At 46.6% G+C, this 14668-nt stretch overlaps 1 protein-coding gene across 1 annotated transcript in view; it reads right to left on the bottom strand.

Annotated features, from left to right (window-relative positions):
* The window catches only part of LOC126278040 (medium-chain acyl-CoA ligase ACSF2, mitochondrial-like), a 225979-nt gene that overhangs the window by 154307 nt on the left and 57004 nt on the right, over positions 1-14668 (bottom strand). Inside the window, exon 2 of the mRNA XM_049977795.1 lies at positions 10025-10199. Coding sequence (XP_049833752.1) covers positions 10025-10199 — 175 coding nt within the window. The remainder of the gene's footprint in view (positions 1-10024; positions 10200-14668) is intronic.

A 14668-nucleotide genomic window follows, 5' to 3' on the forward strand; every position in this document is an offset into this window, starting at 1 on the left:
AATGTGGTGCTACAGAACAATGCTAAAGATTAGATGGGTAGATCACATAACTACTGAGGAGGTATTGAATAGAATTGGGGAGAAGAGGAGTTTGTGGCACAACTTGACAAAATAAGGGACCGGTTGGTAGGACATGTTCTGAGGCATCAAGGGATCACAAATTTAGCACTGGAGGGCCAGCGTGGAGGGTAAAAATCGTAGAGGGAGACCAAGAGATGAATACACTAAGCAGATTCAGAAAGATGTAGGTTGTAGTAAGTACTGGGAGATGAAGAAGCTTGCACAGGATAGAGTAGCATGGAGAGCTGCATCAAACCAGTCTCAGGACTGAAGATCACAACAACAACAACAACAACTGATCGTTCCATGATTTTCTGTATGCCCTGTTCCGTAAACCATGATCAGATTATTATTTTTCACAATATGTGTTTTTTAAACTCGATCAAAGCCAATTGCGTCATTAAAGTTAAAATTGTGACGTGTTACTGAAACTTGGTTGTGTTTTCAAATGCGAGGACAAACGTTTACTTCTTGTTGTTAATTTTTAATTAACACTACTATTGGCTACATATACAATATTTAATTCTGTTTTCAAAATTCTATTTTTTTGTTGCTGAGAAGACAGCATACGTACTAAATTTTATTTTTAGAGCGCGACCGCTGTAGTATTAAATAGGTTAAGAATATTGTAGTCCACGCTAACTTATTTTGAGACTCGCCGTTTTTATTAGCGAATCTGTTACAAAAACGCGAGCTCATTTCTCTCTCTTTACGTCCTCTCAGCCTCACAACAACCAGGAGAAGACAAATAACATCCGCCTCTTTCTCTTTGCATTTATTTGAAAACAACTGACAGAGGGACGGCGGCAAAGACAAAAATTTTCAAGTCAGCTCCTAATCGGTAAACAAATGACACTTGATGAGAGAAAGAAAAACAAAAACTTTACATAAAACCGCGAAAACTACATGTAAACAGCTATGCCGGCTGGCACTAGACACGATGGCATCTCAACAGTGCCAGTCGGCTGGAAACTTGAGAGCTTCTATCGTGTGAAACTTGATTTAATAAAGCAGGAATAAGAAAAGAACTAGAAAAAAAATTACCAAAGAATCAGAAACATCAGGAGAAACTTTTTCAAGTACAGAATACTGTAAGGGGCAGTCAAATGAAAACGAGACAGATGGAAAAAATTAAGTAAATTGTTTGTTATTTCAGAAGTAATCGCCATAACCGTTAATACATTTTCCCACTGTGAGACAAGATGGTCAGTGCCTCCGTGGAAAAATGTTTGTGGTTACTTCGGAATCAAGACTGTACCTAGGCATGTAGTTCTTCGTCCGAAGGAAATCACGAGTGTGTGTCTTCAGTATTTCAGAACTATGGACATCGCATGAGGAGGGATCGGAAATGTGTGGAGGATGTGTAAGGGCTTCCCAGCCGAACTCCCTGCAGCTTAATCGAAACAACAGGCACGGCAGCTCCGGTAAAGCATGATGATCCTTTTCTTTAACAGCAAAGGCCCGTTGCTCACTGACTGGAATACTGGCGTCACAAATAACAGATGACACTTTGTCAAAACCGAAGCGCGCCATCAAGTCCAAACGGACAGGAATATTGACCGGTGGTATTATTCTGTTGCAAGATAATGCTCGCCCACACCCTACAATAATTTTTTCGACAACGTTGCAGACGTTTCACTGGGAAAACCGTTACACGTCCTCCATAGAGTCCCGATCTCTCCCCATGCGATTTCCATATTTTTGGGGCCCTCAGGATAAACATAAGTGGTCGTCCATTTGCTTCGGACGAAGAGATGCACACCGGGCTACAAACATGTTTCCTCAGGCAAGCACAAACACTTATCCATGAAGGCGTTGACCATTCGTATCTCACAGTGGGATAAAAACATTAAGGGTTATGGTGATTACTTTTGAAATAATGAACAGATTACTTACATTTATCTATCTGTCTCATTTTCTTTTCACTGCCCCTTAAATATTTGAAAGGTTTTCAAGGCAGAATTACACATTCACGTCTAGTTAAGGAGACAGGATAAGGTGTGACAGTGTGCAGCACACCTATACCATTTAGTATAAGCTGAAAAGATTTGGTTCTTGCATCGGAGCAAAATTAAAATTTTAGTTATAGTACGTAATCTGGCAGCATAGGGCCCTTTCTTACGTCGAAACAGAGAACAAGATGAACAGAGGAAAGGAACAGAGACAACGTTGTGTAACAGACTATAACAAGGGGAAAGCGATTTAATTAAGCGTACGATACCAGTTTTACACCAGATTTCAAATAATGAACTCGATCCACGAAGCTAAACCTTCAAATTATGTTAATTTCAGGTTCGTTTATAAAGTTCGACAACCAAACATCAAGGCACAAGACAATAACCACCGTATTAATTACACACTGAAACAGTGTGAAAACATGTTTTGTTATAACGTTAGCATGCCAAAAACATATGATTTATTTACAAGTTAATAATGTTTAGGTTCAAAGAAAACACATGTACTTACGGTTCCAAAATATGTTCCATAATGTATCCAGCAATATTTTATTATTCACTGGTTAACACCTGATTGTAAAAACGTACATAAGTTCGCTAAAAATATTGTCATGTGCACAAAAATGGCAATTTGTCGGAATGTACCCAGAATGTGGGAATCAAATATTTTGAACACTTTTATTGTTATTCTGGAGTTATATCAACTTTTTATCACCATAAACATGGTTTACAGTTTCATTTAAGAACCAATAGTGTTTACACCTTTTCACTGATTGTAGTTAATATTAAATACGTAAATGTTATAGTATTATTCCAGAATATTCTAAGACAACATAGTTTATTATAAACACTAGCACTTGGTGCCAAAGACTGGCAGTTGTAATCTCGGAGAGTCATGATGTAGATCTCAGTTGTTATTAAGTGTGCTATAGGCACTTAATTAGACAATTGTTTAGTGATTGAAACTCTGTAGAAGTCTTTGTAAAGATGTTTTGGAAAAAAAGTAATACAGTTGTGATTACGTTTTCATCTTCATTTCTGAATAAATTCTGAAAACGATGAAGTGCAAGTTTTCTCATTTGCTATTAATATCGCTCAAGGATCTCGAGATTCACCCTGGAGACAACGATTGCCACAACAGATTCTCACAAGACCAGTATTTTATTTTATACATTGGAATGGTACTCTTCACCGTATCAATAAATGCAAAAAATTTTGGTTTCTATACAGAAGAACTGCATGACGATCATCCATTCAAATTTTCAATATTTAAACAGCATGTAAGGGGGCCATTTCAGTGGGTAGAAGATAAAAGAGCATCGGAAGTATAGAAAATAACAAAAAAATAAGAAGAATTGAATTTTTGATCCCAGACGGTCAATACGAAGATAAAAGAAAATAAAAAAAAGCACAGTTACAATGACTGTATTCTTCAAACATTCAAAAATACGTGTAACATTATACTACGGATACACTTTTCACATTCTGCCCCACCATTCACGCTTAAACACAAACAGTGACAGTATTTTCAGTTCAGATTTGCTAAGACCTAAAGCTCCTCCTAAAATTTGGGCAGTGTGGCTGTTTGACACGTCACAGCGCGGGAAGTGTAGGAAGTGTTATATAGATTGACGAGCCAGAACGTGGCGACCAGTGCCCACCACAAGAATGAGGTGGCTCCTGGTGTTGTGGGCACGTGTCGTGTTAAGGAAAGAATACAGGGTGAAAAGTATTTAAACCGACAAACTCTCGGGGCTGTAGGGGACATCAAAACAAATATTTTTCCCTAATGTCATTCTTTCCTGTGAGGAGTATGTAAACTGGTAGAGGAAGATTTCTCTGGCGGCAAATTAATTAAACCAACAAACACTTTTCTATTTTTTGTGACCAATAGACAACACATTACCACAACGCAATTACAATTACAGTAGATTTTCAAAAATGACTCCATTGACACGTAAACAAAGTTACAGTGTCGGGTCATGTTCTGTCTGACCCGGGCAAAACCCCAGAAGTATCCTGAATTGTTCCTGCTGCTGCTGCTATTATCCGGGCAACCAGAGCCTCTTCTGATGCAACAGGGGTTGCGTAAACAAGGTTGCGCATCTCTCCCCACACAAAAAAGTCCAGAGGGGACATATCTGGGGATCGAGCAGGCCATGGTACAGCATCACCTCTGCCAACCCACGTTTCTGGGAACCGTCGACCCAGGAATCGACGCACTCGACAACTGAAATATGCCGGCGCGCCGTCATGTTCGAACCACATGCGTTGTCTTGCAGGGAGCGGGACGTCTTCCAGCAATTATGGCATTGCTCTGGCGAGAAAATTGTAATAGTGTCTGCCATTTAATGGCCTAGTTAGCAGGTATGGCCCAATTAAACAGTGCCCAACAACACCGACCCACACATTAACCAAGAACCGCACTTGATGAGTGCTAGTAACTGTGGCATGTGGGTCATCCTCACTCCAAAGATACGAATTGTGCATGTTGAAAACTCCATTACGCTCGAACGTTGCTTCATCGGTAAACAACACAGAGGATGGAAATGTAGGTTCCATTTCACACTGTTCCAGGTACCACTGCGAAAATTGTGCTCTGGGTGGATAATCAACTGGTTCCAGGTTGTGGAAACGCAGTAAGTGAAAAGGACGTAACAATTGCTCTCGAAGGACTGTTCTTACATTCTTCTGATTCCTCCCCATGTCACGTGCAGTTGCACGAGTGCTGATTAAAGATCCCGCTCCACATGCTCCAAGACAGCTTCCTCAAATTGCAGCGTTCTTACCATGCGACGGCGTCCCTGTCCAGGTAATCTGCTAAATGACCCGGTCTCACGCAGACGTTGGTACACAGCAGCAAAGGTCGTATGGTGCGGAATACTGCGATTAGGATATTGTTGTTGATAAACCGGCTGTGCAGCTCGTCTGTTGTGGTGCGCTACGTAGTACGTACCAACCATATCAGTGTACTCACTCCAAGCATATCGCTCCGCCGGCCGCGGTTGTCTCGCGGTTCTAGGCGCGCAGTCCGGAACCGTGCGACTGCTACGGTCGCAGGTTCGAATCCTGCCTCGGGCATGGATGTGTGTGATGTCCTTAGGTTAGTTAGGTTTAAGTAGTTCTAAGTTCTAGGGAACTGATGACCTCAGCAGTTGAGTCTCATAGTGCTCAGAGCCATTTGAACCATATCGCTCCATTAGTAAACAGAGACAATGCACTACTACCATGGTGGACAGCAGTTGCCTACAACTGAAGATCGTAATACGCCCTCTAACAACTGAAGATCGTTATACTGCCTCTAACAACTGCGGCCTCCACCAGATTAAATAATCCTCATAGCAAAAGATGACATTAGGGAAAAATATTTGTCAAAGAGTGAACTGCTGTCTTCCTGCAATTGTGAACGATGATCTCGGAAACAGCTGGTTCGCTGTTCGGCTGCTACTGTCGTCAGCGCTATTGAAACCGGTTGAAGGACGGTGAAACATCAAGTGGGGGAAACGGTGTTCACCATCGACGTTTTATCTTAGGACATGGAGGTCGGAGGTTTACCTGCCAAATCAGGAGAGGCAGATCTGAGGACCTAGTATAGTGCTGGTGGCGGCGCCAGTGTTTGGCAGAGCACCGTTCAGTGCACATCGCCAAATACGGGACTCTAGAACAGACGACGCCCTACGTGTTCCCATGTCGACCCAGCGACATCGGCTGTTGGGACTACAGTAGGCATGGGATCATGAAGACGGCAAACTGCTCGAAACACGCTTCTTGTACTCTGTAGGATATTTATCTGCGCTTCCACGAGACGTCTGGTAGTAACTCGAATCCTCGACATCGACACATACTCTGCAAAGCACCGTACGACGGGTGGCGGAGGTTACCCTGTTAAACTACTAGTCATTTCCTTTCCCACTTCAGTCGTAAATAGAGGGAGAAAGGAACGATTTTCTATGTGCCTCCATACAGAGCTAATTTCTCGTGTCTTACGTTCGTGGTCCTTACGTGAAATGTGTGTTGGCGGCTGTTGAAAAGTTCTGCAGTCGGCTTCAGATGCCGGATCTCTTAATTTTCGAAACGAAAGTCGCCTTCCCTCGAGGGATTCACATTCGTGTTCCAGAAGCATGACCGCAACACCTGCGTGTTGTTAGAACCTAACAAATCTAGCAGCCTGCTTCTGAATTGCTTTGATGTCTTCTTTTAATGCTTCTGCAGTACTCAAGAATAGATCCCACCACTGATCCATATGCGTTCTCCTTCACATAGAAGCGCCCTTTTCCAGAATTCTTCCAATAAACCGCGTCGACAATTCGCGTTCATTACCACAATCCTCACTTGGCTGGTTCAAAAGGCTCTGAGCACTTTGGGACTTAACTGCTGAGGTCATCAGCCCCCTAAAACTTAGAACTACTTAAACCTAACTAACCTAAGGACATCACACACATCCATGCCCGAGGCAGGATTCGAACCTGCGACCGAATCCTCACTTGCTTGTTCCATTTCATATCGCTTTGCAACGCTGCAACCAGACAATTAAATGATGTCAAGCAGAACACTTCTAATGCTATATTCGAAAATTACGGTTTTTTTTCTACTCATCCGCATTAACTTAGATTTTTCTACATTTGGAGCTAGGTGCCACTCATCACAACAAATAGAAATTTTTTCTAAGTCATCTTGTATCCTCCTTAAGTCACTCGCCTTCGACACTTTTCCGTACACCACAGCATCTTCAGCAAACAGCCGCAGATTGCTGCTCACCTTGTCCATCAGAACATTTATGTATATAATAAATAGTAGTGGTCCTATAACACTTCCTTGGGCACTCCTGACGATACCCTTGTCTCTGATGAATACTCGCTGTCTAGTCAACGTAGTGATTCAAATGGCTCTGAGCACTATAGGACTTAACATCTGAGTTCATCAGTTCCCTAGAACTTAGAACTACTTAAACCTAACTAACCTAAGGACATCACACACATCCATGCCCGAGACAGGATTCGAACCTGCGACCGTAGCAGTCGCGCGGTCCGGACTGAAGCACCTAGAACCGCCCGGCCACAGCGGCCGACTACAACGTAGTGGATTCTCTTACTTGAAGTCATCGAGCAACCCACATATTTTGGAGCCTATTCCATACACTTCTACCTTCTCCAGTAGGGCACCGTGTCACATGTTCTTCGGAAATCTAGAAATATGGAATGTTTCTGTTGGAAAATTGTGGTTCTACGTGCAGGAGAACGCTTATGCAGCGTTAGTGTGACCTATTCTTGAGTACTGCTCAAGTATTTGGGATTTGTACCAGGTCGGATTAAAAGAAGACGTCGGAGCAATTCAGAGGCAGGCTGCTAGATTTGTTACTGGTAGGTTCAAACAACAGGCAGGTGTTACAGACATGCTTCAAAAACTCAAGCGTGTATCCCTGGACGGAAGGCGACCTTCGTTTCCAGGAACACCACAGAGAAAATTTAGAGATCCAGCATTTGAAGCTGACTGCAGAACGATTCTACCGCCACCAACATACATTTCGCTTAAGGACCACAGAGGTAAGATACGAGAAATTAGCGCTGATACGGAGGCACACAGACAATCGTTATCGATAGTACCCAGTATATCATGACAGCTGTGGACAATGTGAACCTTATTTCGTACCTCTTGCTTCCCTTTATGCTTCATGTGTTCCCCGACGGCGGTGTCATCTTCCAGTAGCATAACTACCTATGTCACAAGGCCGGAATCGTGGTCCAGTGGTTTGAGAGTGTCTACATCTACATCATATTCCGGAAGCCACCTAATGGTCTGTGCAGGAGGGTACTTTCGGTACCACTATCTGATCCCTCCAGCCCTGTTCCTCTCGCGAATAGTGCGTGGGGAAAATGATTGTGGGTAAACCTCTGTATTGGCTCTAATTTTTCGAATTTTCTTCTTACGGTTAATACAGGAGATGTATGTGGTGGGAAGTAATATGTTGTCCGCCTCCTCCGGAAAACTGCTGTCCCAAAATTTCAATAGTAAATCTCTCCGTGATGCACAACGGGTCTCTCTTGTAACGTCTGCCAGTGGAGTTCGTTTAGCATCTCTGTAACACTCTCTCGGCAGTTAAACGATCCTGTCACGAAACGCGACGCTCTTCATTGGATCTTCTCTGTCTCATCTATCAGTCCTACCCGCTAGGGATTACACATAGATGAACAATAATCAAGAATCTGGCGAACAAACCACTTCTTTCGTGGATGAGTGAACTCACACAGAGGGTTTATCCAAAAAATCCCCTTGATCTTATCCTCATGGATTACGTCTGAGTCACTATCAGGCGCCAACTCCTCGACCACAAACACCAGCCCTTAAACTACGGGAGCTGCGTGGCTTTTATGTAGATATGTGTTGCCACACACCTCTGGAAACCTACTACGGTCGTTTATAATCGCAACCAAGTAAAAACGCTACTGAACTGCGTTTCAAAGGCGGACCAACACGCTGTTCAGCAGGTGTTTATCACGTTTTGGCTCATCAGTGTGTGTGCGATATATGGGTAAACAGCTGACTCTGGTGTCTCTGTACTACACTACTGGCCAGAATTGCTACACCAAGAAGAAATGCAGATGATAACCGGGTATTCATCGGACAAATGTACTAGAACTGACATGTGATTACATTTTCACGCAATTTGGGGGCCTAGATCCTGAAAAATCAGTACCCAGAACAACCACCTCTGGCCGTAACAACGGCCTTGATACGCCTGGATCTTGAGTCAAACAGAGCTTGGATGGCGTGTACAGGTACAGCTGCCCATGCAGCTTCAACACGATACCATAGTTCATCAAGAGTAGTGACTGGCGTATTGTGACGAGCCAGATGCTCGGCCACCATTCACCAGACGTTTTCAACTGGTAAGAGATCTGGAGAATGTGCTGGCCAGGGCAGCAGTCCAACATTTTCTGTATCCAGAAAGGCCCGTACAGGACCTGCAACATAAGGTCGTGCATTATCCTGCTGAAATGTAGGGTTTCGCACGGATCGAATGAAGGGTAGAGCCACGGGTCGTGACATATCTATGTAACGTCCACTGTTCAAAGTGCCGTCGATGCGAACTAGAGGTGACCGAGACGTGTAACCAGTGGCACTCCATACCACCACGCCGGGTGATACGTCAGTGTGGCGATGACGAATACACGATTCCAATATGCGTCCACCGCGATGTCGCCAATCACGGATGCGACCATCATGATGCTGTAAACAGATCCTGAATCCATCCGAAAAAATGACGTTTTGCCATTCGTGCACCCAGGTTCGTCGTTCAGTTCAGCATCGCAGCCGCTCCTGTCTGTGATGCAGTGTCAACGGTAACCGAAGCCATGGTCTCCGAGCTGATAGTCCATGCTGCTACAAACGTCGTCGAACTGTTCGTGCAGATGGTTGTCGTCTTGCAAACGTCCCCATCTGTTGACTCAGGGATCGAAACGTGGCTGCACAATCCGTTACAGTCATGCGGATAAGATGCCTGTCATCTCGACTGCTAGTGATACGAGGATGTTGGGATCCAGCACGGCGTTCCGTATTACCCTCCTGAACCCACCGATTCCATATTCTGCTAACTTTCATTGGATCTCGACCAACGCGAGCAGCAATGTCGCGATACGATGAACCGCAATCGCGATAGGATACAATCCGACCTTTATCAAAGTCGGAAACGTGATGGTACGCATTTCTCCTCCTTAGACGGGGCATCACAACAACGTTTCACCAGGCAGCGCCGGTCAACTGCTGTTTGTGTATGAGAAATCGGTTGGAAATTTCCCTCATGTCAGCACGTTGTAGGTGTCGCCATCGGCGCCAAAGTTGTGTGAATGCTCTGGAAAAACTAATCATTTGCATATCACAGCATCTTCTTGCTGTCGGGTAAATTTCGCGTCTGTAGCACGTCATCTCCGTGGTGTAGCAATTTTAATGGCCAGTAGTGTACTTGCGTCTGCCGACCGATTCGGTAGCGGAACTTCACAGCCGGTGCTCACCTCCTGGTGGACCTGCCGGAAGGAGAGCCTGGCGCCCTGCTGGTGGGAGACGACGGCCTCCCGGTCGCCGTAGCGGAGCGCCGCCTGCTCCAGCAGCCGGCCCATGGTCAGCGCCAGCAGCGGCTGCGCGCCCGGCTGGTGCCAGTAGCTGGGCCGGTACGCCTGCTGGCTGCATCTGCAACAGAGCCGCACCGGTACTGTAGAGATCTCATTTCTTCAATATATTGAGACAGTTAGCCTTGAGGACTACGTATTCGCTGGGAAAAGAGAACGTTACTGCTTACATCATGTTTGAGCGGCTGATATAAAGAAATGTGGTGGTGGTGGTGGTGGTGTGTTGGGGCTTATGGGCGCTCAACATCGAGGTCATCAGCGCCCTGACACACATTAAAAGGAACGAGCGTGGACAGACCTAAGAAAACTAAAGCACACACTCAAAGAAAGCAGGAAAAGAAGGAAAATGTTACATAAGAAAGTAAAACCTAAGGAAAGGGGAAACATACAACAAGAATGTCACAGGAAATTGTTATTGGCTGCCCACTTACATAAAATATGGGCTAGCTTGTCACACAGTGAGCAAATTAAAATCCTCTCCCTAAAATCTTTGTAAAAACATTTGACATGTCACAGAACTTTAAAACTTTAGCCACATTCGTCCGATTGTTGCCTAAAAGAGATGGCATGTCCGCTGGCAAGTCAGTTGCGGCCCGCTGGTCAGAAAATGAAACACAATCCAATAAAACGTGGCGCACAGTGACCTGGACGCCGCAAGCACCACACATTGGAGGGTCCTCTCGCCGGAGCAGGTAGCCATGCGTCATAGGGCTGTGGCCTATTCGAAGCCGAGTGAGGAGAATCTCGTCCGGTCGATGGGGCTGAAAGGAAGTACACCACACACGCGTTGTGGGCTTTATACGGAGCTTATTGTCAGTCACTTCCAGCCACTCATCCTCCCACCGACGCATAACCCGTGAGCTCAACAGCGAGGTGAGTGCGTGCAAGGGGATAGCACACTGAGATACTTGTGGGGCGAGACATGCCTCCTTGGCTGCGAGATCTGCCCTTACATTCCCAGCAATGCCAACATGCCCCGGAACCCAGCAGAAAGCTACAACCTTCCCCAGTCGCTGTAGTCGGAGGACGGAATCCTGGATGGTGTGGACAGTTTTGTCTGCCGGATACAAACGTTGCAATAAGTGAAGGGCACTGAGTGAATCGGAACAGACAAGAAATTTAGAAGAGGAAGAATGTCTCATGTGCTCCAGTGCCCGCAAGATCGCAGACAATTCTGCATCAATGACAGCGAAAGTCTGAGGCAGGCGGACCTTGAAGACACGATCTGGAAAAACAACTGAGCAACCAACAGAATCCCCTTGTTTCGACCCATCCGTAAAAACAGCTACATAGTCGTGGTGGTCAGATAAAATGGCAGAAAATGCTGCATTAAAAACGGTGGAAGGAGTGCAATCTCTCTTGTACTGCAATAAATCTAAAATCACTCCGGGCCTCTTCAGTAACCAGGGTGGCAGGCGGTTAAAACCCTGGATTTGGGGTTGTACAGACTCCACACCGAGGGACTCCAGTACACGTTGCACACGGATCCCAAACGGCAACGTAGCCCGGGGACGGCGGGAAAAAAGGCGGTCCAGAGGTGGATGGGCAACAAGATGGTGAGCAGGCGAGCTGGGAGCTGCAAGAAACTTACAAGCCTGGCGCACCAGCAGGAGCTGCCGCCGGATGGTAAGTGGCGGTTCCCCAGCCTCAGCACAGAGGCTGGGTATGGGACTTGTCCGACAAGCACCCGTGGCCAGTCGAATCCCAGCATGGTGAACAGCGTCAAGGGTCTGCAAATAAGAAGGCCTCGCTGACCCATATACTGTGCACCCATAGTCCAACCGTGAACGCACGAAAGCTCGGTAAAACTGAAGGAGACGCGCCCTGGCCGCTCCCCAAGACCTGTGGCTGAGGCGCTTGAGGATGTTGAGTGCCTTCAGGGTTCTGGCTTTCACGTCACGTAGGTGTGGCAGCCATGACAACCTGGAGTCAAAAATTAGGCCCAGAAACCGCACTGTGTCTCTAAAATGTAGGACAGTATCCCCCATATTCAAGGCAGGCAAAGTAAAAAGACGACGAGAACGATTAAAATGAACACAAACACACTTATCGGCAGAGAACCGAAAACCCGTCTTTGCAGCCTACTCCTCTAACCGCCGCACTGTTAGCTGCAACTGACGGCTCACGGTTGCAACACTGGAGGAGGAACAGAAAACAGCAAAGTCGTCCACAAATAAGGAGCACTGTACTGGACTCCTCACTGTAGACGTTATACTGTTGATGGCTATGGCAAAGAGGGTAACCCTTAAAACGCTGCCCTGGGGGACACCGTTCTCTTGCTCAAAGCGATCAGACAGTGTGTTACCAACGCGGGTCCGAAAAAACCGCTGAGACAGGAAAGACCGAATGAAAATCGGGAGGCGGCCACGAAAGCCCCATTGATGCAGTTGTGCAAGAATACAGTATCTCCAAGTAGTATCATATGCCTTACTGATATCAAAGAAGATACCAATACAGTGGTGCTGACGGAGAAAAGGCTGTTGAATAGCCGTCTCTAGGAGGGTCAGGTTGTCGACCGTGGACCGAAATTTTCGGAATCCACACTGAAAGCGGCTAAGGAGCTGTCTGGTCTCTAACAGCCAGACCAGACGCCGGTTAACCATCCGTTCCAGGGTCTTTCCGACACAGCTTGTCAAGGAGATACTACGATAACTACTGGGACATGTGCGGTCCTTTCCTGGTTTGAAGAGAGGGATGAGTATTGCCTCCGCCACGAGGTGGGGAACACTCCTGTCTGTCATATGAGATTAAAACAGTCGAGGAAGATTTCCTGTGACGCCGCTGGAAGATGTCGAAGCATGGAGTACCGGATGCGGTCGTAACCTGGTGCAGTGTCAGAAGTCTCACTAAGAGCCGATTCAAGTTCCCACATGGAGAAAGGGGAGTTGTACGCCTCATAACTGTTCGACCGAAAGTCCAAGTTCGCTCTTTCGACAGCCGCATGGTAGCGACGAAACGCTGGATCCTGATTTGCAGTGGCAGTACTTTGTGCAAAATGCTCTACCAGCGTCTGAGCAATGGCTCTGGGTGTCGTCTGGAGGTATCCCTGGTTCAGGACAGCAGCTATTGGTAAACGGCTATGTTTACCGGAAATCCTCCGGATGGCTTTCCATACTTTTGTGGAACAAGTGGAACGGTTGATGGAGTCCAGGAACGCCTGCCATGACCTTTTCTTGCTCTCTTTAATGACATGGCGTGCCCTGGCTCTCGCGATTCGAAAGGCGGTAAGACTGACCGCTGCTGGACGGCATTTAAATCGGCGAATAGCCGCACGCCTGTCCCGGATGGCTGAACGGCACTCTTCAGTCCACCAAGGCACAAGGCGCCGCTTAAGAGTGCCAGAAGACTGTGGTATGGACAGGTCAGCAGCATGATGGATCACAAGCGTGATGTGATCCACCCATTCTTGGATGCTATGGTGGCGGTCAAAGACAGCCAACTGAGTGAACAGTGGCCAGTTAGCCCTGCCAATTATCCAGGATGGTGGCCGCTGCTCCAGCAATACATCCAGGAGATGAATGCGGATAGGGAAGTGATCGCTGGAATGAAGGTCGTCAATGACCTCCCAGTGAACAGAGTCGGTGAGGGTTGGAGAGCAGAAAGATAGGTCAATGGCTGAGAATGACCCTGTAGCAGGAAAGAAATGAGTCGGAGTACCTGTGTTGAGGATGCACAACATTTGAGATGTTAGGAGGCTCTCCAAAATTCGACCTCGAGCGCAAAGAGAAGTGGAGCCCCACAGGACATTATAGGCATTGAAGTCTCCCAGGAGGAGAAATGGGCGGGGGAGTTGGTCGATAAGATCTGTGAGAGCGTCTAAAGTCATTGTATCCAGAGGGGGTAAATAAAGGGAGCAAACGGTAAGCCTCCGAGGTGAATGAATTTCAACTACAACTACTTGCAGGTCAGTATCCAGGGGGAGAGCAGAGGAGTGGTAGTCATTATTGACAAACACAGCGACTCCGCCTTTGGCCCTTTCTCCAGTCAGGTCATCTTTACGATATGACGTATAGTCCCCTAGTACAGGAGCATCAGATGGTTTGAAATGCGTTTCCTGTAAACACAAGCACAGGTGGCGTTGCCGTGCTAGGAGGTGCAGTTTCTCCACATGTGCCCGGAATCCATTCATGTTCCACTGTATAATGGGAGCCATCTATCAGGGTGGGAGTACCTTCATTCTCACTTTCTGTCGGGGAGGAGAGCCCACAACAGACGGAGGCTCAGTTTTGGGGCGAGATGAGTGCCCCAGTCTGACATCAACCTCCATCGCCTCTGAAGAGGAGACGAGAGAGACGTCAGAGAGAGTGACATCCACATCAGCAGACTGTAGAATGTCTGTCTCCTTTAGCGGGCGAGTCTTCACCTTTGTCTTTGGCTTCGATTTTCTGACCTGAGGCGGCATTGGTGCCAAAACCTCAGAAGCAGTAGGGGGTGTAGCAGCGCTGGGCAATGCACAAGACTGGACCTGGGAAGGGGTAGGAAGTGCCATGACGTCAGCTACCACGACCTGATCAGAAGGCCGGGGGGGGG

Source organism: Schistocerca gregaria, chromosome 6 (genome assembly GCF_023897955.1).
Source record: "Schistocerca gregaria isolate iqSchGreg1 chromosome 6, iqSchGreg1.2, whole genome shotgun sequence".
In the NCBI taxonomy this organism is placed as follows: Eukaryota; Metazoa; Arthropoda; class Insecta; order Orthoptera; family Acrididae; genus Schistocerca; species Schistocerca gregaria.